The sequence below is a fragment of the Drosophila mauritiana genome, chromosome 3L, assembly GCF_004382145.1.
Source record: "Drosophila mauritiana strain mau12 chromosome 3L, ASM438214v1, whole genome shotgun sequence".
In the NCBI taxonomy this organism is placed as follows: domain Eukaryota; kingdom Metazoa; phylum Arthropoda; class Insecta; order Diptera; family Drosophilidae; genus Drosophila; species Drosophila mauritiana.
Window position 1 is genome coordinate 2,572,661 of NC_046669.1, and position 19,657 is coordinate 2,592,317.

A 19,657-nucleotide genomic window follows, 5' to 3' on the forward strand; every position below is an offset into this window, starting at 1 on the left:
GTGGGGGGAAGGACTCTTCTAAACTGATCTGAGAGACGACGAGACGTTCGACATTTTAATTTTTGTGTACAAGTTTAAACTTATATTTATATTACACATTATCTATTAATATTAAAATATATATCATCTATTACCACCTAAGACCCCATGTACTACAGTTATAATGCAAAACCACACACAACCAACCAACCAACCAAGCAAACAACAACAAACAAACTGAAAATGAGAAAATTAAAAACTTAGTTAATATAAAATGCCACGACCAGAGCAGATTTTCATTGCACCCCATGGCGCTCCGGCCGGGCCTCCGACTTTTTGCTCAACTCCACCATCCGCCGACGTCAGAGGTGAGAAGTGATGGGAATGCTTTTAGCATTCGCCACTCACATGACTATGACCACCTCGCACAATCCGAAGACCAGATAACACCAGTTGGAAAGAAGAGAGACGCCTCATTTACCTAGCACTAATGCGAAATTTATTTTTACTTTGCCATAGAAAAGTGAAATTCCAACCTTGTGATGTGACCAAGGCAATGTTGCCGATCTCTTGTCCTCGTCCAGTCTTTTCTAGCACTGTAGGTACTTAAGTGTGAAGCCATAAAACTAAGTAGATCTAGAGTATACGTATTTATAGATTGCTTGGAGAGCAACGCACTGCATCACGATGAGATTCCGCGGAGTAAGCCTAATCCTCGGGTTCCGTCTGGGGCACCTCGTTATCGGCAGCTGGGTTCACTGGCACCGACTGGCCAATTTGCGACGATGGCGGGAACAACTGGGCCGCGTGTGTGAGCTTGGACAGCGCATCCTGATCCAGAACCTGTGGCTTGTCCGCGGCACTGGTGTTCGATCTGCTCAGTTGATAGAAGGCGGTGTCGCTGTGCGTGATGTTCACAATGCTTCCGGTGAGGGGCAGGGTTTCCAGGAGTTCCTGGGGACTGCTGAAGGCTCCCAGATTCACAGGTGCGATGCCGGTCAGCACTTGACCGGTGACATTGGTCTGGATGGGCAGCGGGATGTTGCCCAGGTCAATGTGGCTCTTGTTGCTGTGCGTATCGTAGAAGGTCAGATCCACGCGTTCCTGGCTCTCGAAACTGGTGTCATTCTCGCCCACCTCCGTCAGGATGCCGATCTCATAGACCACCGCCTTGACCACATAGCTGGAAGGAAAACAAGAACCGGTTAGAAGCCTTTCTACGTGAACAAAAATATATTAATTAGTTAATTCTGGTGATTTCTACGTCATTTTCAACATATATTTTTTCAATTAGCACAATTTATTTTAAGTTAAAAATACAAATTAATATGCGTGCTAATATTGTGACTATAGTGATTACTAATATTGATTTTTTCAAACAATCTAATATATCGCTTATTTGTTACTACTTTTATATTATAGATATAGGAGGAATCCCAAAATTTGGATATAATTATCCTTTCTGAACTTACAGATTCTTGGGCGTATCGTTGACGCTGTTCCTCAGCTCCTCGATGGTGGCGTTGTCGATGCCGGAGCTGGCATCCAAAACGGGCAGGGAGCAGCCGAAGGCCAACAGCATGCCGAGCACGGCGGCTCCAAACACAGCCTGGTGGACCTGCATCTTTAGGTTTAGGCTTTTGGGGCTAAGGGAAGACGGCCTGCTGCTGTAGCTCTGCTGGGAAAGTGGCTCCGGTGCCTCGCCTGACTTTCGCGCGTTTAAAGTTAATTAGTGCAGATCGGAGCGCTTTTATAGCGACTGTGCCGCTGGAGCTTCGGCCGGGTCCGCTGGCGAGGCGCGATTCCGCGTAATTATCGGCATCTGTTAATTGCCCGACAGGTTTGCCACTCTCCGGGGTCTTCGTCGCCGGTTTCTAGGCGCGGACTCGGAGCTGGCTTCCGTTTCGGCTGTACTGGCGATTGTTTTCGAGCGGCCCAGACTCTAATTAATTGTGCTCGTTTTGGGAGCGTGTCCCAGGGACTGTCCCCCAGTCGGATCCCCACCAATATTGACCATTGGCAAGGGCTGTCTACGCAATTCTCGCGCGGTTGTTTACTCCTCGGCTCTGGCCAAAAATAAGCCCATAAACATTGCACCTCCGGTGACGCATTTGTCGGGATCATTGCATGTGGTCTGGACACGCGCCCGTCTACCAAGATTATTTCACATTAAGCATACGCTCCGTATGACGTACACTTGTGCCTCGACCGCAGAATATCAAGATCGTTTGCATTTGATATGCAATGTGAGAGTTTTATTCGTCACATGCTAAGTTTCTTTCAATTTGAATCTCTCCGCATTACGCATACGCCTTGTGTGGCAGTAAAATATTATTCTTGTATTAAATGTAATGGACAGAATCCTTTGATTCGTTATTTCATAAAATAATATAATTATGGAGGTACTAGATATGAGAACTTTAGAATTTGAAAGTACCAAGATTTCGCTGACTCAGGCGAAGAATTAGAGAGCAGATGTGGAGATATTGCGCACATCCCCCGCCGAACGCCTCATAAATTCATAATTAAATTAAAAATTTGTGGTTTTTATAACTCGCCGAGTTATCGAGTTAACCCACACTAGAGTTAACCGCCTAAAGCCGCATATACTCCGGCATAACCAGCCAGATCTTGACTTTCATTCATGATCGCCCGGATTCTGCGTTTTTTTTGGTCGTCAGTCTTTCTCCCGCGAATCGGAGGCACAGTGAACGCTTTGCGGTTTTATGATATGGAGGCAAATCGGTTTCCAGGCGCGTTTCTTTAACAAGTTTTCACCTCAGCATGGACCTTTGTCTCAGCGGAAAATTTTTGAAATTAATTTGCACATCTCGCATATCAACTTTGTGCCCCGGTGATCTCATGGCGACCGCTCTAATTATGAAGTGTTAAAGAGGCGCAGTTGTAATTGGAACAAAGTGCACTCATCCCAGGGATGCAGAAGTATCTCGAAGATACACACATATTCCCAAAATAATTTGCGGTTTCTCTTTCTCTCCGATTGTTTTGGCCTTTCAACGTCTTCAGACTGATCTTGTTTTTATTTTGATCGACTTCTTGGAAATTTAATTTTAGTAAATATATGTTAATTCGCGCAATTAAGACAATCAACTTGGACTTAACAGCGCCGCTCTAAGATGTGTTTCTAAAACTCCTGGGTCACATCGTGTAAGTCCTTGGAATATATTTAAACTAATTGATACAAATTTGAGTCATGAAGGCTTAAAATATTATCATCAATTTTAAATTGAAGTTGTGATAGCCAGATAGAAGGTTTAGCTGCCCGTAATTCTAACAATGACTTATCTCACTCGAAAACTACATTCATATACGTGCATTCTTATGTTTAAAATCTTAGTGATCTTTAAACTAAATTATCCAGTGATTTTTTTTGGAGTGCCGAATCAGTGGAGCTGGCCAACAAACAGAACACGGACGGATGACAAGTAGAGGTTTGGGCCCAAACACCGAGGGAGTAGCACGCGCAGGCACCAAAACAAGTTCGGCAAACCAAGCGATTAATGTGCTAACTGAACGTTATAATAAAGCTTAGTCGCAACTTTCAGTCGGCCGTTCGGCGGGCGCCAGAAAACTTTAAAAACTCACCGGCCACTGGGCCGTAAACTTATTTCCGATCTGAGCTTGGAGCTGAACACAACCAACCGGACCAAATCAGCAGTAGCAGTGGCCATGAAGTGCACTTTGCTAACCACCGTGAGTGAAGATCTTCCAAGGAATTTTAGATATGAACTTAATAATTGTGGTTACACCAAAGAACTATATGTGATGTTAACAATCATAGAATTGAGGATCATGGTCTTGCTGAACTTTTCTAATTGTTAACTTTCTACTAATGTTTTAGTTGCTGGCGACCCTGGCGGCTTCTTCGTTGGCCGCACCCTTCGATTTGGGTGATATCTTCTCGGGCTTTCAGCCGCTGGAGAAACAGGATGTGGTCAAGCGGCAGGTGCAGGCCAATCCCGATGCCGAGCTGAAGCAGATCTCCTTCCACGGCCTGATCGGAGATCTGGAGGACAGTCTGTTCTCGTCCGCCTTGAGTCTGCACCAGGCCAGTGCGCCGGGCAGCGAGGTCGAGGAGGTGAAGCCTGAATCTCAGGCTGCGATCACTGAGGGCGAGGAGCACGCGCTGACCAAGCGATCTGATGAGTCCACGCCGGCCACATCAGTCGTCTCGACCTCGGATGACGGCCTGGCACGCAAGATTCTGCTGCAGACCACCAGGAAGGTGCCCGATGGAGAGGATGGTGTGCCCGCCCACTTGATTATCGATCGTGTGTCCGTGCAGCCACACAATGGTGGTGCCATCCCACTGATTCCCACCTTCCAGGTGCACCACACCAAGCTGATCTCGGCCACCATCAAGGACGACTCCAATAACGACAGCAGCGATGGCAAGCAGACCAAGATTAGCATCACCAAAACATCGATTACGTCCACGGCGCCAATTGAGAGTGTGGAGGAGGCGGTGGCCCTGGCTGGATCTGCGACCAACACCGATGAAGCCACCACCAAGGTAGAGACGACCACAAAGGCCATCGAGAAGGAGGAGGTTGACAAGAGCTCCACTACCATCTTGACCATTGTGAGCAGCTCCACCTCCACCACCACCACCACCACGGAGGAGCCCATTCAGAAGCTGAAGAAGGACGAGGAGAAGCTGAAGGAGAAGGTGGCCGAGGTGGAGGCCGATCCCGTCATCCTCTCGGCTCGCGTTTAAGCCGGTCGACCTCTGAACCCTGTAGCTGTAAACCTCATCTCTAACTCATCCCGCCACTCGAATATTTATGACACGCCAAGTTCAATTAAAGTCATGTGATCCGATCCGATCTGAAGTCGCTTTATTTGCATTTCCAATTCACACGCTGCGGGAAGTGATGAGCTGGGTGGCCAGGTCTACCCGGGGATCTCTGCCAAATTTGAGGCTCTAATTGTTCGGATAAACACAGGCCCTAATGAAGCTAGCGGTTCAACCAGGCATGAACGATTCATCCGAAACCTTCCCAGAATCTCCGGTGGGAAAAACCTCACAAAGTATCCAAATATTTCGCTTCCAAGCAAATAATACTATATGTACATATGTTCTCTGAAAGCGCGTTGCAAAAGTGAACTTCAATTGGGTTAATTAAACATTGCCAAATTGTTGGGGCCCGAACTATCCAATCGATGTGTTTATATTTGGCCCAAAGTGTTAATCAGCTTCAGCCCGATGACCAATATCATTAGTCAACGAATTGCGAATCAATTGTTTGCACTTTGATTAAAAAAATTGTGGAGAAAGCGGCATGAGTTTTTGTTTATTGCTGATAAGGTTAAAGTCTTAAAGACAGCACATGGCCAAATATTTTTCAAATCAACGACCCTATGTGATCAAATAAACATTGTTCATTATCTTACAATAAATAGATAATACATATTTCTCAAGCATTTATACGACGGAGGTTGTAAATAAATAAGTAAGTAATGCAAAATTGAAGGGTGTGAACTTTTATTATAGAAAAATATTATTTCCGTTCTTTATCTCATGTTTGCAAATTTATTGTTGACTTAAACAGCCAAATCATACAAACAAAACTATTTTTACCTATTTCTATTGAAATAATTATTGTATAGAAATGTTTTATTACAAATTTCCAGAAGCCCTTTATTTTGATTATATAATATTATACAAAGGTATAACTCAATTGAATTGCAAGGTGTGAATATGTTTTATTGAGTAAACTTTAATTTCCCAGTGGCAGCATGTACAAAGAGTAAACAAGGTTTATCAAAACAATTACCGCTGCATGTACTTTTTTAGGTGCTTCTTCGGGTGTATTATGAATCAGTCCCGATAAAGAAAACCCCCGATGCCCACTCAATCACTTACAACTTATAAAGATGATAGCCAAAGCACACGAGCCACATAACTGAGTGTCAAATATCAAGTATACGCAGCGTGCGCGTCCAACTTGATAAGTAAGTCACTTGTCGTTCCGATAAACTCGCCATCAGCTGTGAGTTTAAATTTAGTTCCTGCTAACTGGTGGGGCACCTTTATTTGTTTACCCGACTGGAGGCAGGTTCGCCTATATTTCCGAATGATAAACATAAAAGCTCGTTGATAACGCACTCGATTTGTATTACAAAATAAGAAAGATATTTGCACTCAGCGCAGCTATTGTGCAACTGCGGGTCACAATCTGGGGTAGTCACCGATCCGTTCTGGCGCTTTTGATAACAGGTGTAACCCTTAAATTCATTAGGTTTATCTTATCGCCATGGAAGAGCGGAGCATTTGGAGACCCAGAGTCGATGGCCATTCGATGGAAGAGCTCAGTCCAAAGGAGGCAGCCGGCGAACGCGTTTTGCCTTCCATTTTCCACCTCCGAGAAAGCCGCGAATTCAATTCCAACGGTGAGATAACGATTTGTGATTTGGCGTGAGTGTGTTTCCGTTTTTTGTGGCCAACATTGCGTATACATTATTATTGAAGTGACGACAGCGTAATTTCCCTTTGTGATTCATACAATCGAGTGATAAGTCTGTTGTCCTCAAGTGTGGCAAGGAAAGAGCTAGGAATGATTGAGCTATCCTGATTCCATATGCAAAATCCACCAAAAAACTAATCAAGCTGATTAGATAGACCTCGCATTGACGAATTGTAATTTCAAATTGAATTTATAGCCCCAAAGCGTGCGTTGTCTTATCGAGTAGGCAATTGGCTGGCCCAGCGATCACAGGTTGCACAACCCATTACCCGGAATAGCAAAAATCCCTCGCCAAAGGAATAGCACTCCATCAAGATGGCCGGCATGGGCACTGGATTTTCCAAGTGCTTCATACTCTTCATGGCGATTGTCATACTCGTGAGTGCCATAAAGATTGCTTAACATTCCAATTGCGCTAGTCAGTAACGTCATGGATATGTGTCTCAGGTCCAGGGAGTTGCCTACTTGGGCTTGTCCATCTGGGGCATCACCTTCCGGGAGTGCCCAGATGGTGTTACTGAGTTCAGCTCAAATCCCTTCAAGTACGCCATGGAGCTCATTTACTTTGCGCGTGAGTATGGATTGGTTTCAAAGGTTCCACAGAACGCTAATGCAACAAATTGTACAATTTCGCTACAGAGGAGGAATGTGGTGAGCCGATGCTGAAGGTGGCAGACGAAGAATTTCCTTTGAACATAGATTGGAAAACGTCCTATGCTATAACCAACCGGGAGTTCATCTTCATGATAACCTACGCAGTTATTAGCGGACTCTGGGTCGCCACTTCGGTGTTGGTAATAAGTGAGTTATGCTAAAAGCCATTTAGTTTTTATAATAACTCAAGATCCACTGCAGCCACTTTGTGCAATCGCACCACCAAGCTGATCTCCGGAGTGGTCTATTGGCCCTGGTTCCTATCCGTGCTAGGTGGCAGTATCCTCGATGTGGTGGCCACGGTGTATCATGGAATCGACATAAGTCACACAACGGTATGGTAAATTGTGTTCCACACTTCATAAATAACAATTCTTACATTTTAGTCCATGAAAGATGCACTTGATTACATTGGAGTCTCATATAGCGAAACTGTTAGTAATGTTTGGACCCTAATGGAGCCCTTCGGCGTATACTTCTCGACGCCATCGATTCTTCTACTGTGCCTCACAAGTCGCGTGGCCATCATCTGGCTGCTGAACATCATTGGAGTCACCTTCTGTCTCTCGTTGTCCGGAATCATGGCGGAGCAGAATGCGAAATCAGCCGCCGTGAGCAGGAGTCAGGCTCCCACCCGACAGCCGACACCACAGCCTGCGGTGGCATTAGTCCAGCCGGTGGTGGAGGCCACCCTAGTGGAATCTGTTCAGCCTTCTGCCCCGCAAGAGAGCCCTCAATATCCGGAGCAGATCCGACCCAAGCCGCTGCCCATTTTCATTCCCTCGGAGCAGGGTGCCCAGCGTCCAAACTCCCAGCAGTTTGCACCCGGAGATCGCACCACTTTACAGTCGCCCGTGATGGTGCTACCACCACAAGTTCCGCAGCAGAGAGATGTTGTGTCCCCGCAGCCTGACATCAACACCTATCGCACCACCGAAGCTCATCCCGACCACCTCAACTATCCACCTTCGGAGCCACAAACTCCACGTGCTCCTTCGCCGGCTGTCCAACAACTGGCGGTGACGTCGCCATTAAACAATCGCTACAGCGAGATATATCCTGCTCCCGTAAATCCCCGCGTTAGCGAAGAGCTGCGCAACCAGATGCCTTGGTCGTACACCAGCATGGTGACTAAGCCACCACCGCCGCCACGCAAGCCCCAACTCCAAGTGCAGATCTACCCGCAGATTCCGGAGCCCGACTATGCGGATCACTAGTCATTATAGTAGTGCAAGCTGCTCGGGCGTTGATTTGCGTTTAATCAGTCTGGATGCGCGGTTGTAAAATGTTGTGTGTTATTGTTACCTTTATTGCATAAAGCTAAAGCTGATGGCCAACCGATCGACTTTTACTTTCTTCAGTTTCACGTTGAAAACATCCCCGTTCTAGACTCTTCTTGTTCTGACTATGTTCTGCCACCAGTTTCAGGGTTTCACTGAAATCGAGTTCATATGTTTCTCCTTTGCTGGTGTGCACTTCCAGCTTGGGGGAATCCTGACGTGCTGACTTGGCTCCCACTACAATTGTAAGCGGATGTCCAAGACGCTTGGCTTCCAGCAAACGTTTGCCGATAGTCAGCTCCTTGCGATCATCATGCAGCAACTCCTGGTGGCCGCAAATCTCTCCTACATTCAGAAGAAGTTCATTCTCTATCACCTCTGCTTGCGGCTGCTCCTTGCTCCCTTGCTTGGGTCCTATTAAACACACATCGTAAGGTGCTAGTAGCTTTGGCCAATGGAGTTCGTGGTCGGAGGAGAGCACTTCCAGAGCGGCAGCAATAACCCTAGTGATGCCGATGCCATAACAACCCATGACCAGCGATTGCGGCTTGCCGCTGGTGTTGAGAAAGGTGGCGCCCAAGGGTTTGGAGTATTTGTCCCCCAACAGAAAGGTGTGGGCCACCTCAACTCCTCGTACTTCATTCAAATCCGAGCTGTTACAGCTCGGGCAGCTAGCTGAGGCCTTTACAACCTCAGAGTTGCCAGCAAAGCCGCAGGAGCTGCACTGCAGTAGGTTGTCCTCACCCACGGGCGATACATAGTGGTACTCGTGGGATACACTGCCACCCATCATGCCAGTGGCGGCATTCACTGTAAATGAATTCTATGTTAGTAATACTGTTTGTTTTCGGAACAGAAAGTGTACCCACCCTTAACAAAAGGAACCTCCAGCTGTTTGAACAACCTATCGTAGGCAGAATTAACTACAGAGTACGTTTCCTTGGCTGTTTCCTCGCTGACATCAAAGGAGTACATATCCTTCATAAGGAATTCTTTGGCTCTCATCAAGCCAAATCGAGTCTTTAGCTCATCCCTGAACTTGGGACCGATTTGGAAGAGTCTCAAGGGCAGCTGCCGATAGGAAATAGGAGAGGTGGTGGCCAGCATGGCAGTCACTGCCTCCTCGTGGGTCTAATCAATGAAACAAGTGTTTATTGGAATCGGAAATGAAGAAATCTGCTCACTCTCTCACTGGACTCATGAGGAACTGCTTGCCGCTGCGATCCCGCACCATGTAGAACTCGGATATATCGCCCTCCAGTCGCCCCGTCTTCTTCCAAAGTCCTGTGGGCGTCAGGATGGGCAGGGTGATCTTCTGCCCACCAGCCTGTTGCATGTTGCTCTGGACCAGGTCAATGCACTTGTCCACCGATCGCTGGGCCATGGGCATTATCTGGTAGGTGCCATTGCTGCCCGATTTCACCAATCCCAGTTCTGTCAGCAGCTGGAATTTTTGTATGATTTCAATGACTACTTCTTTCGTAACACCATGGAAGTGTTTTACCTTTTGGCTGCGGGAAAGTTGCTCCGTTTGCTTGACCACCGCATTTTTGGGTGTGATCAGGGATGGGCAGAAAATTCGGGACGCCTTATTCATGTTTTGTATTTAATTGATTTTATTGCTATTATTCCATTAAAAGGCCGGCAAAGTAAAAACAAAACAATAATGCGAATTCCCAGTGTGACCAGCAATAGGTAATCAAAATATACACACATATTTAACTGGGGCTTACAATGGGGCTTATATATATTAATATTATCTGATTATTTGTGTATCTATAGGTGCAACACATTAAAGCTATTTATTTTACATAAATGGTTTTTATATACATATTTTATTAAAACTATAATGGTGCTTGAACACTTTTTCTTATAGTGTATGTACTTTTATCGTTATTGGCCCGGTCACACTGATTTCTAGCCGGCACATTGATTTGATAAACTCTTCAATATGGAGTCGAGTTTCAAGGAGCTGTATAAAAAGGGCCTGGATATGGGTGAGCAGCAGAAGCAGCGCCAAAAGGAGCTGCTAAAGCAGCAGAAACTCCGCCGACAGCAGGAACAGGATGACTACCGTCCGCTGCAAAAGCAAGAGAAAACGGTGCCAAGGAAGAAAAGCGGGAAACGTTCTGGCCACCAAAAAGGCATCCCGTACAGACCACAACTCTCGGAGTGGCTGCGCCATAAGCCCGATGATCTCAGCGAGTGGCTGCTGGTACCTTGTCCAGTGGGCAAAAGGTGCCTCGTGGTGGCAAGCAAGGGACTCACCAAGGCGTACTCCAAACGGGGCTGGATGTTCGCGAATTTCCGATCCTCGCTGCCCGGCGACTGGCAGCTTCAAAAGGGTGAAACAATACTAGACTGCGTGTACATTGAGGACGCTGACACCTTCTATGTGCTGGATGGCATATCATTTGGCCTACAAGAAATGCAGGAATGCGAGGCGTCCTTTCGTTTTTATTGGCTGCGCGCCCGATTCGAGGAGCATGATTATGCCAAGATTAGCGAGCACAACGAAAAGAAATTTAAGCTTCTGGATCACTTCGACTTCGAGGACACCTCTGCTGTGGAGCAGGCTCTGCATAAATATCCCATTTTCCCGGAGAACAAGCCAGTCCTAGATGGCTTCCTATTTTACCATAAAGAGGCTAGTTATGTGTGTCGAGAAACTCCCTTAGTATGCTGGCTGTTTCCATTTATGATGGAGGATGTCCTGGGCTTGCCCGTTAGTAAGAGTTATACGGCCCCGGAGGACTACCAACCCAGCCATGTTTTGCAATACATGGATACGTTTGACCGAAAGCTGGCAGAGCACAGAAGGACTCTTAAGGAGCAGAAAATGATTGTGAACGCGCAGAAGGAGACTCCACACACCATGGAGGCGGAAGAGGATGTCGAGAGCGATGAGTACGACAGCTTAAAGCGAGTACTGGATCAACAGCGGCGTCTGGAGCTAGGTGAATTCGACATGGACTGTGCGGAGCCGCCATCAGCTGATGGCTGCTAGGCCGAATGGGCAGCGGTGTGGGGGTGGCTTTTCTGCGCAGGCGCTTTGAAAACACGGCCCTGGACAAATAGCCTCAGCTCGCGCCCAGGAAAATCAGAAAATCCAGATTGCGGCCAGCCCACCAGCAAACAGAACTTATTAAAATTGTTAAAAAATATCTAACCAAACATGGTCATTCAGCGAAGTTGGAAGATCCCCACTGACGTAGGGGGTTCCTTAAACAGCAGCACCACATCAGCTAACGAGGTGCAGCAGCGTTCATCTCCGGGCATGCAACTGCAGGCAGCCAACTCCTCCTCAGACGACTCCGACTGCTCTAATCAAACCACACATTCGATGGACACACGGGTGGCCAGTCCGGTTGAGGGTGTCCGAAAGCAGACGGAAAAGGATGTGGTACCCGAAAGCAACACAATCACCTTGTCCCTGCTGGGCGAATCCACATCCTCTGATGCAGAGTCTTCGCAGGTGGAGAATGAAGTCAATTTATCTGTGTAAGCGAGTTGCTAATATTTTTTAACCCGCAGAAGTATGTAACCACACCAGACATGGCCGAGAACATGTTGCAACGCATTCGCCAACGACTTGGTGGCTCTCACAATACGGAAAGTGGCGGAAGTGCGGAGTCCGCCATGAGAGCTCTAGAACTTTTGAGGATCAGTGTACAGCAAGCCTTTGATGCTGAGGTCAATGAGCTAATTAAAAAATATATGCAAGTAGGTAATTGTCTTTTTTGTAATGCCTATTCCTAATCCGTCTTTTTAACTTGACCCAGAACTACTTTAAACCCGCTTTTGGCAACATCAAGGAGAACCTGGGCCAGCATTCTGTTAATGAGGAAACACTTCAGAAGATGTCCTCGTGTGCATTGTTGGAGAATGCCAAGGCTCAGTACACGAACTTTGTGCGCCAGCATCGTTTGGTTGCTAATGCCACGGATCAGCAGCGCTTGGCGCTCAAACGCTCAGCTAAACAGGATCTCAACCCAATTGGTAAAGTTTTTGCTGGCAATGCGGGTTTTGTCCCAAACAAACCCATGCCCTGCACGGCGACTACGGCCAACCAGTTGCCAACACAGAACCAAAGTTCTGCGGCTCAGCCTCTCCTGCTTCCTCAACCGGAGTTGCAAGCAGTTCAGCCTTTGCAGCAGCAACAGGAACAAACACAAACGCAAAACCAACAGCAACCGCAGCATCGATCCACGGTTACTCCATTGGTGGGCGGCACTCTGCCCACTCCTGTTCGCCGGCAGATATTCTGGAACACCGCGCAGATTTCGACTACCACCAAGTTCGTGCTGGATGTGCAGGCCAACCTATCGTTTGGCTTTGGCACCGACGGCAAGGAACGATTGGCCAGCAAGCATCCAGAATTGATACGCTACCTGCCGGATGGTGAGGACAGGGAGTGGTTGGCAACCCGTGGGATTATTCCTGCCGAAAATCGAAGCTCTCGGTTCTTGTTTCTCATCTACGATGAAGTGTGCCGGCTGCAGCAAACACACGAGTTGTACAGGCACAAAACCAATATAGATCTTAGCATGATGCTAACCTTCAGCGTCACCGATGCAATGATACACAAGATGCGGCTGTTCTTCGTGGACCTCAACATCAAGAGCCGCGGACTTATAACGAATTCATATATTTTGCCCAGCCAGCAGCAGTCAGGGAATACCAACAACAGTCATTTAAGAAATGCCCTGCTCCAGGGCGCCTCATCGCAGCAGCAGCAACAACAGGCAGCCACACCACCGTCTGATGAAGCTGCGCTCAAGGAGCTGCCGGCTGCATCACCCACTCCTTGCTTGCAGGGTCAGGTGGTGGGTAGCACGACAACGCCGTTGAAGACCAAGCTGGCTGCCAGTTCTACGCTCAGCTCCTCGCATGCCACACTTACGGCCTTGCTAAACAACGGGGGAGCTGTTGTGGGAGCAACTCCTCCAGGCAACTCCACTTCCAGCAACATCGCAAAATTTAGAAATTAAATTATGTTGATTCTTATGCTTGCTTGTTACCAATTACCAATGACGTATTTTAGGTTGCTGATTAAATGAAATTCCATGTTTCGTTCTGTGTTTATGAGTTTGAAAACAGCAGCAATTATACTTTAAACCAACATATTTAGTCATATTTAACGTAGAATTGTATTGAAAGAAACTGCAAGAGTAATAGACAACTTCAAATAAATATTTGATGTTTATTGAAACTCAATTTGATATACATATAGTGTGGGTCTCTTTTGGTTTTTCTACAGTTTGTTTTAAATATAATAGTATATATATAATATGTACGTTCATATTCATATAGTTCACATGTTTGTATATTGTTTTACATAGTGTACGCAGGTAATGGCTAAGTTATTCTTTAACAAGTAGTGGATTTGTATTCTTATAAGCCTTGCTACAGCCCTCTCGGCACTTTTGAAGCGCAATCCTCCCCAGATTCCAGCCCAACGCTACACGCTGATATGGTGTTATTTTTACAGATATCAAGTACTCGATGCCCACCTCCGGCCAAGTACAATAAGTACAATAATAGTAGTCGTAGATTAGAGCAAGTAGAAAAGACCAAACATACCTAAGAGTAGTTGATACAGCGCACTGTGCCGAATTTAGAACATTAATAAGTAGTTTTAATTTTGAGATAGCACAACCATTTTAGTTTTCGTTACCCAACTAGGTATATCAAACAACAGCCAGATTGTGAATAGTAATTAGCCAACCGAAGAAACACAGGAATATATATACGAGTACGAGTATATATCTTTTACCCTGACTACCTTGACAGCTACCAAGTACTTACAAGATACAACAATGGATTATCTACTACTAAGTATTTCTCTTTGGGTCTTTAAAGCAACATCTAACAATAAGGAAGGCCCGCGGCTGCCCTTGAACAGATACAGATATAGATAAACATTCTATATAGTTGCCGGTTAAAGAGAGCTTAAGGACATTTTAGCCAATGTAAGTGGCGGTAAAAGTGGTAGGACCGTAAAAGTTCCACAAACTGTTTGCAGTTTAAGTACTCTAGGTAGTAAGACTGACGTGTAGGCGTTGTATAAATAAATCTAATGTGTTTGTAACCTTAGTTTGAAACTCCAAGTCGCTAGGCTGAACGCTGATTAGATATTAGATTTATACACAAGTTCCGAAAATGTAAATTTTTCCCTTTTCACTACACGAGATTGTCCTGTTTGAGTGGCTGAAGCGTGTGGAGAGTTTGCTGAAGAGAAGGAGGGGGTGTCTTTAATCTTCAACCATGCTGTGTTGCAACCAATGTCCTACCATAAAATGACTACAGTAAATTCGTCTTAATCACGCTTTAATCGCACTCAATTCTCGCACCCACACAAGCACACACACCCATTAAGATTGTCGATTTAAACTAGATTCCGTTGGTTGGTTTCCCGATTTTGGGATATTACTAGACATGCAGATGTGCAGAGATTCAGATTCACAGATACTCATAGCTAGAGAGACCTTCAGTTGTCCAGATACTCGGACTTGCAGTTCGTGGAGCAGTTGAAACCTTGGCGGGGTTATCAGCTGTACAGATAGTTGGGGCTAGCCTACTTGGTTTTTGGTTTGGGTTTTTATTTTCTGCGCAACACTTAACTAACACTTACTCGGATAAATATGCATTTGTCAGCTACCAAGCTTTAAATCCCTCTCTGTGGGCGGAAGATCCACCCACTTCGTTGCCTCGAAGTTTCGACATTATTGTTTTGGTGCCCGTTTCGTTTCCGTTTTTCATACCCACATACGTATCCACTAATCCACTTCCGTTCAAATGCGAACAACATTAAACTTTCGCAAACACAACAAGCAAAAATATATAAACGCGCGTAAATATGCCTCTGGTACTGCGATTCCTCAATTATTGTGCTGTCTGATATGGGTATTCGTATTCCCATTCCCATTCCCCATCCTGGTGCTGCCCTATCTGTGTACCCTACTTACAAAGCTCTCTCACCACGAATAATAATAATAATTTGGTGTAGTGTAACATAACCCGACCCGATTCCACCTGCCAGCCTAAAGTGCTAAGCTCATTTAACTATGACTAATACATACAGGGGGGTGTAGGGATGGATATCTTGGGTAACAGTGTGCGCGTACATGGTGTCCGTAACTTAGGCGCTAACAAATTGAGCTTGCAGTGGCGCTCCGATCACGTCCGACTCCAGGCGATTCCGGCACTGCATGTGGACTGCGACTACCGGGTTGTTCGGTCAGGGAGAGTTGTCCGAGTCGGAGCCTCCGTAGCTGTGCATCGGGAAGAGCGGGTACCATCCGTTGATGGGCTGGCCGATGCTTAGCTTGTCCAGATTCACCTCCGTGCCGCCCAGTCCCTGGTTGTGCTCGAAGCCCACGCACCGCTGCCACACCATGATGACGATGTTGCGGCCAAAGACGTCCGAGCTCTGCGTTTACATGGAGATTCATTATCGTTACGGGTTACTCGTTTGGGTAATTACATGGCTACCAATAAAAATATGGCCCACCCACAGCGACTTAACCCTCTACTTGCCCATGGAACTCTAGATTTCTCGTAGGATATACTCTTAATTCTACAAATTTGACCTTCAGATACATGTAGATTATTATTTGTAAATGCGGAACTAGCCGGAAAAAAGATACTTCTGTAACCTATGAACCATGTCGTTCCTCATAGTACAGGTTTAAAGCGAAACGATGACGTGGGCATGCAGAGGGTTAAGGCTGGGCCACCTGTCAGCCACCCGCTGGGCGCGGAAATTGGCCTCGTCGATGCGGCTCGGCCGCCCAGTGGCCATTAATCGCATTACAATGCAGGCGGCTGGTAATAACATCCGGACGTGGCCGCGGACAGTATCAGGATGGCGGAGTGCTGGCTCCTCGTCAGCATCATCATCGTCACCTGCCGGGCGTTACAACAATGGGCCATTTGCTCACCTGGTACTTAATGGTCTGGCGGTAGAGCGGCTCCGCTGCGTGACGCACCACGCGCGTCTTCTTCTTGTGGCGCAAACGGTCTCCGTCCTTGATGTAGCACTTCACGTACGTGTCCGGCGGAGTCTCGCAGTCCTCGTTGACAATGTTACGGGCGCAGATTAGCTGAAAGCGAGGTGCATTAAAGAGGAACAATAAAAATCGGTATGCGATGGCAGATCCCGGGTATTAAAGCTGGCTTTTTTCCAGCTCTTACGTCTGGAATTCTACCTACCTCTACCTCCACGTTGCCCTTGATCTTCAGGAAGCCCATCTTCAGCTCGCCGTACCTCGCGGTGGTCAGGCGATAGCCCTTGGGATGGATCTGCGAGGGCCCGAGCTTCAGGCCATAGCTGGACTCACCACCCGTGAGGGGGCATGTGTTGACATAGCTGCCGCTGAGGGTCTTGACCACGCTCTGCTTGCGCTGCGGGCTATCCGCTCCGGGACTATCCACACCCAGTCCCACTCCGCTCCTCTGGTAGACGCTGCCCTTGCGGGTTGGCGTGCCGAGGGGCGGTGTCTCGGTGACCTTGGCCACGTACATGCTGCCCTTCCGCTGCAAGGTGGTGGTGGTGGTCGTTGGAGGCGATGCCTGGGACTCGCTCAGCTGGAACATGCTGCTCTTGCGCTGCTGCAGTGGGTTGGTGGCCAGCAGTTGGCCCTGTCGCTGCGTGTCCTGGGCCACATTCGACGCGGATGCGGCCTGCTTGAGCCGGGAGAGCGCCTGCTTGGGACTCTGTGGCGGCAACTGGCTGCCCGATCCCTTCCAGCGCGGCCGGTAGCGCTTATCCTCGTCTTCGGACGGCGGACTGGTGTCGGCATTGCCCACTCCCATGGACAGCTGCTGCTGCAGGTACTGCTGCTGCTGCAACTGCAACTGCTGCAGCTGCTGCAACTGCTGCTGATGCTGCTGCGACAAATCCAAGACGGAACTCTTCCGGCTACTCGGTCCGCTCGGCAATCCAACGCGACTGGCACCTGTTCAGGTAGAAATCTTAAGTTAGAGCGTTCCCCTACGTTGTCTTCTTTAGCTTTTCAACTCAACTCAATTTATTAAGTTATACCGACAGTGATGGAAAAACTACCGACTAATATAAGTCTATCTACTAGAGGCTAAGGCAAACTACCAGTTGAGATCAAGAACATATGTTACTCAAACCCAGAGAATGGGCCTCATGCAGCTTAGGGTTTCTTCTCAAATTTAATTATAGATATGGATTAGTAATCTAATCAGAGTTTCCCATCACTGGCACTTGGCAGACTAGAATGGAAGGTGTTGCAGGACTAGGACTAAGTTAAGAAAAAGGAAATGCTACACTGAACAAAGCATGCAGCTAAACAACATTTAATTCATTTACGATTTGGAAATTCGTTCGTTCGTATTAGCATATTTTGTAATGTTCTTGTTGATTTCGCAAAGATAGTTAACTAAATTTTAAAGATGCCGGCGATGGATGTGGACACTGCCCTCTCAACCATAGGTAAAAGAATTTATAGAGCTTCTGACCCCCGAAACGGCTAACATTTGGTCTTCGCCAGGTTATGGGTTTGGTCAGGTGATCATTTTCATGGTGAGTTTCTTCATATACATGTACTCCGTAACTGAGTCCATGACTGCTGGCTATCTCGTGGTCCTGACCTCCTGCGAGTTCGATACCTCGCATAAAGAGAAGACCCTATTGGCCAACTCCCTGTTGGCCGGGATGGTAGCTTCCGGATTGTTCATTGGCTTCCTGGCGGACAGGTACGGCCGCAAGTTCGTTATCCGGTTGGCACTCGTAGGAGCGCTGTCCTTTTCGGTGATCTCTGCTTTCATGCCGGATCTGTATTCGCTTTCTGTGCTTCGGATGATTGTTGGAACATTGTATGTGGCACGGCCAGCAAAATGTGGCATAGAGTCTAAGCATCTCCCAATATCTCCTACAGTCTCTCGGCGGTTGCATCTCTGCAGGTAGGATTCCTCGGCGAGTTCCACGCAATCAAGTGGCGACCAATCACGGTAGCCATTTGTAGCCAATCTCAGGGTCTAGCTCTGATCTACTGTCCACTGGTGGGCATGGCTATTCTGCCCAACAACTTCAATGTGGACATCAGCAGCAGCTATAACCTACGTGTATGGCGATTCCTAATGATGTTCTTCATGATTCCCGGCTGGTTGGCCCTCGTCGGAATCTGTCTGGTGCCGGAGACGCCGCATTTTCTCATGTCTGTCAATAAGCCGGACCAGGCCCTCCTGGCCCTGAAGTGGATATGCCGGATGAACAGGAAGAAGTGGGAGGACGTCGACATAACTTTGAGTGCAGAGACATCAAGTTCGACCGATCAGGGAGGCTTCTGGAAGACTGTGTGGTACGAGTATAAACTGCTCTTTTCCAAACCTCACGTCTTCAAGTTTTTTATTTGCCTCTTCCTTATTTTTGGGATATTTTTTACGTAAGTAAAATTCATTTTCGATATTTTCTTTTAAATGGCTAGTTATTAACGATTTTGTCTAACTACGCAGATCCATTGGATTGGGCATCTGGTTTCCAGTTATCCGCAACATGGACAACTCTGGCTCGAACCGTTTATGCGACCTTGTCAATAATAACCCAACATTCACAAATCGTGAAGGTGATGATACCAATAGCACGGATTCGGAGTCATCAAAGTGCAACGATGAGATGACCAACCTGATCGATCCGGTCTACTACGGCTTAACCTACATTGCATGTTTTATCCTGGCCTCTGTATTGGTGCATTGCATGACCCGGAAGTATGTGATTGCCCTGCACATCTTGATCTCTATGGTCCTGGGCATATCGCTAAATATCATGAAGCAGTCGACAGTGGTGCTAATCTTCTTCGTGCTAATGATGGTGTTGCCTGGTGTCCTGATCCCACTTGCCACCTCGGTACTAGTCGACTGTCTTCCGGTCAATTTGCGAGGAAAGGCACTCTGTATGGTGAGATCCCTGGCGCGGTTTGGTGGCGTGTTGGGCAGCACCATGATTGGACTCTTTATAAGGGTCACCTGTGATGTAACCTTTAACATCTTCAATCTCTGCCTGGCGAGTAAGTATCGCTCTGGTCCTCCAAGCCGAATGTTCGCTTCTTTAAGGCCTTTACTCTCCGCAGTTTGCGTCGTTTTGGCTGTCTTCCAACCCAAGGACATAGTGACATAATGCTGTCTGATCGTCTAAATTATTATGTGTTGTAATGTCGATAGTGTTTGAATAAAGTTTTAAACATTAACGAAATTTTATTTGTGCCATTATTTTGCTCAGGACCAAAC

General features: G+C 47.0%; 8 protein-coding genes across 11 annotated transcripts in view; 5 read left to right on the forward strand and 3 right to left on the reverse strand.

Annotated features, from left to right (window-relative positions):
• Positions 1-455: 455 nt before the first annotated feature.
• LOC117142004 lies at positions 456-1,689 on the reverse strand. Its single transcript, XM_033305853.1, has 2 exons — positions 1,452-1,689; positions 456-1,162 (listed from the first exon to the last, which is right to left on the reverse strand). Exons 1-2 carry the CDS (start codon positions 1,601-1,603, stop codon positions 688-690), a joined length of 627 nt encoding a protein of 208 aa, XP_033161744.1. The 5' UTR covers positions 1,604-1,689; the 3' UTR covers positions 456-687.
• Positions 1,682-4,832, forward strand: LOC117142003. The gene is made up of 2 exons (XM_033305852.1): positions 1,682-3,693; positions 3,842-4,832. The coding sequence occupies exons 1-2, from the start codon at positions 3,670-3,672 to the stop codon at positions 4,715-4,717; spliced, it is 900 nt and encodes a 299-aa protein (XP_033161743.1). The 5' UTR covers positions 1,682-3,669; the 3' UTR covers positions 4,718-4,832.
• A 1,478-nt stretch (positions 4,833-6,310) lies between these two features.
• On the forward strand, positions 6,311-8,361 carry LOC117140848. Of its 2 annotated transcripts, none has more exons than XM_033303973.1 (6): positions 6,311-6,393; positions 6,664-6,845; positions 6,915-7,038; positions 7,107-7,268; positions 7,323-7,456; positions 7,508-8,361. In XM_033303973.1, exons 2-6 carry the CDS (start codon positions 6,783-6,785, stop codon positions 8,336-8,338), a joined length of 1,314 nt encoding a protein of 437 aa, XP_033159864.1. In that variant the 5' UTR covers positions 6,311-6,393; positions 6,664-6,782; the 3' UTR covers positions 8,339-8,361. The 2 variants fall into 2 exon arrangements, with proteins under 2 accessions (XP_033159864.1, XP_033159865.1); XM_033303974.1 differs by having other exon boundaries at positions 6,341-6,418.
• LOC117140846 (probable proline--tRNA ligase, mitochondrial) lies at positions 8,342-10,079 on the reverse strand. Of its 3 annotated transcripts, XM_033303970.1 has the most exons (4): positions 9,906-10,079; positions 9,594-9,845; positions 9,271-9,532; positions 8,410-9,211 (listed from the first exon to the last, which is right to left on the reverse strand). In XM_033303970.1, exons 1-4 carry the CDS (start codon positions 9,996-9,998, stop codon positions 8,442-8,444), a joined length of 1,377 nt encoding a protein of 458 aa, XP_033159861.1. In that variant the 5' UTR covers positions 9,999-10,079; the 3' UTR covers positions 8,410-8,441. The 3 variants fall into 3 exon arrangements, with proteins under 3 accessions (XP_033159862.1, XP_033159861.1, XP_033159863.1); XM_033303971.1 differs by lacking the exon at positions 9,906-10,079 and having other exon boundaries at positions 8,342-9,211; positions 9,586-9,672; XM_033303972.1 differs by lacking the exon at positions 8,410-9,211 and having other exon boundaries at positions 9,416-9,532; positions 9,586-9,845.
• A 231-nt stretch (positions 10,080-10,310) lies between these two features.
• On the forward strand, positions 10,311-11,431 carry LOC117139713 (snurportin-1). The gene has a single exon (XM_033302230.1). It carries the CDS (start codon positions 10,353-10,355, stop codon positions 11,406-11,408), a length of 1,056 nt encoding a protein of 351 aa, XP_033158121.1. The 5' UTR covers positions 10,311-10,352; the 3' UTR covers positions 11,409-11,431.
• A 122-nt stretch (positions 11,432-11,553) lies between these two features.
• On the forward strand, positions 11,554-13,473 carry LOC117139710. The gene is made up of 3 exons (XM_033302227.1): positions 11,554-11,876; positions 11,936-12,124; positions 12,184-13,473. The coding sequence occupies exons 1-3, from the start codon at positions 11,577-11,579 to the stop codon at positions 13,390-13,392; spliced, it is 1,698 nt and encodes a 565-aa protein (XP_033158118.1). The 5' UTR covers positions 11,554-11,576; the 3' UTR covers positions 13,393-13,473.
• A 9-nt stretch (positions 13,474-13,482) lies between these two features.
• Positions 13,483-19,657, reverse strand: part of LOC117139709 (regulating synaptic membrane exocytosis protein 1) — a 63,683-nt gene continuing 57,508 nt past the window's right edge. Inside the window, exons 15-17 of the mRNA XM_033302225.1 lie at positions 16,616-17,361; positions 16,345-16,506; positions 13,483-15,833 (exon numbers count right to left, since the gene is read on the reverse strand). Of these exons, the coding sequence (XP_033158116.1) occupies positions 15,642-15,833; positions 16,345-16,506; positions 16,616-17,361 (1,100 nt within the window). The 3' untranslated portion in view covers positions 13,483-15,641. The remainder of the gene's footprint in view (positions 15,834-16,344; positions 16,507-16,615; positions 17,362-19,657) is intronic.
• Positions 17,719-19,612, forward strand: LOC117139711 (synaptic vesicle 2-related protein). The gene is made up of 5 exons (XM_033302228.1): positions 17,719-17,864; positions 17,923-18,247; positions 18,310-18,816; positions 18,887-19,437; positions 19,501-19,612. Exons 1-5 carry the CDS (start codon positions 17,825-17,827, stop codon positions 19,545-19,547), a joined length of 1,470 nt encoding a protein of 489 aa, XP_033158119.1. The 5' UTR covers positions 17,719-17,824; the 3' UTR covers positions 19,548-19,612.

What these genes read in the sequence shown, in the direction of transcription:
- LOC117142004 (XM_033305853.1), bottom strand. Translation starts at nt 1,603, where the DNA reads ATGCAGGTCCACCAGGCTGTGTTTGGAGCCGCCGTGCTCGGCATGCTG. An exon ending in AACGATACGCCCAAGAATCT is followed by an intron (nt 1,163 to 1,451) that starts GTAAGTTCAGAA and finishes TTTTCCTTCCAG; the next exon opens with CTATGTGGTCAAGGCGGTGG.
- LOC117142003 (XM_033305852.1), top strand. Translation starts at nt 3,670, where the DNA reads ATGAAGTGCACTTTGCTAACCACC. An exon ending in AGTGCACTTTGCTAACCACC is followed by an intron (nt 3,694 to 3,841) that starts GTGAGTGAAGAT and finishes CTAATGTTTTAG; the next exon opens with TTGCTGGCGACCCTGGCGGC.
- LOC117140848 (XM_033303973.1), top strand. Translation starts at nt 6,783, where the DNA reads ATGGCCGGCATGGGCACTGGATTTTCCAAGTGCTTCATACTCTTCATG. An exon ending in GGAGCTCATTTACTTTGCGC is followed by an intron (nt 7,039 to 7,106) that starts GTGAGTATGGAT and finishes ATTTCGCTACAG; the next exon opens with AGGAGGAATGTGGTGAGCCG. An exon ending in CACTTCGGTGTTGGTAATAA is followed by an intron (nt 7,269 to 7,322) that starts GTGAGTTATGCT and finishes GATCCACTGCAG; the next exon opens with CCACTTTGTGCAATCGCACC.
- LOC117140846 (XM_033303970.1), bottom strand. Translation starts at nt 9,998, where the DNA reads ATGAATAAGGCGTCCCGAATTTTCTGCCCATCCCTGATCACACCCAAA. An exon ending in AACTTTCCCGCAGCCAAAAG is followed by an intron (nt 9,846 to 9,905) that starts GTAAAACACTTC and finishes CAAAAATTCCAG; the next exon opens with CTGCTGACAGAACTGGGATT. An exon ending in GGAGGTTCCTTTTGTTAAGG is followed by an intron (nt 9,212 to 9,270) that starts GTGGGTACACTT and finishes ATTCATTTACAG; the next exon opens with TGAATGCCGCCACTGGCATG.
- LOC117139713 (XM_033302230.1), top strand. Translation starts at nt 10,353, where the DNA reads ATGGAGTCGAGTTTCAAGGAGCTGTATAAAAAGGGCCTGGATATGGGT.
- LOC117139710 (XM_033302227.1), top strand. Translation starts at nt 11,577, where the DNA reads ATGGTCATTCAGCGAAGTTGGAAGATCCCCACTGACGTAGGGGGTTCC. An exon ending in CTGATGCAGAGTCTTCGCAG is followed by an intron (nt 11,877 to 11,935) that starts GTGGAGAATGAA and finishes TTTAACCCGCAG; the next exon opens with AAGTATGTAACCACACCAGA. An exon ending in TAATTAAAAAATATATGCAA is followed by an intron (nt 12,125 to 12,183) that starts GTAGGTAATTGT and finishes AACTTGACCCAG; the next exon opens with AACTACTTTAAACCCGCTTT.
- LOC117139711 (XM_033302228.1), top strand. Translation starts at nt 17,825, where the DNA reads ATGCCGGCGATGGATGTGGACACTGCCCTCTCAACCATAG. An exon ending in ATTTTTGGGATATTTTTTAC is followed by an intron (nt 18,817 to 18,886) that starts GTAAGTAAAATT and finishes CTAACTACGCAG; the next exon opens with ATCCATTGGATTGGGCATCT. An exon ending in CTTCAATCTCTGCCTGGCGA is followed by an intron (nt 19,438 to 19,500) that starts GTAAGTATCGCT and finishes TACTCTCCGCAG; the next exon opens with TTTGCGTCGTTTTGGCTGTC.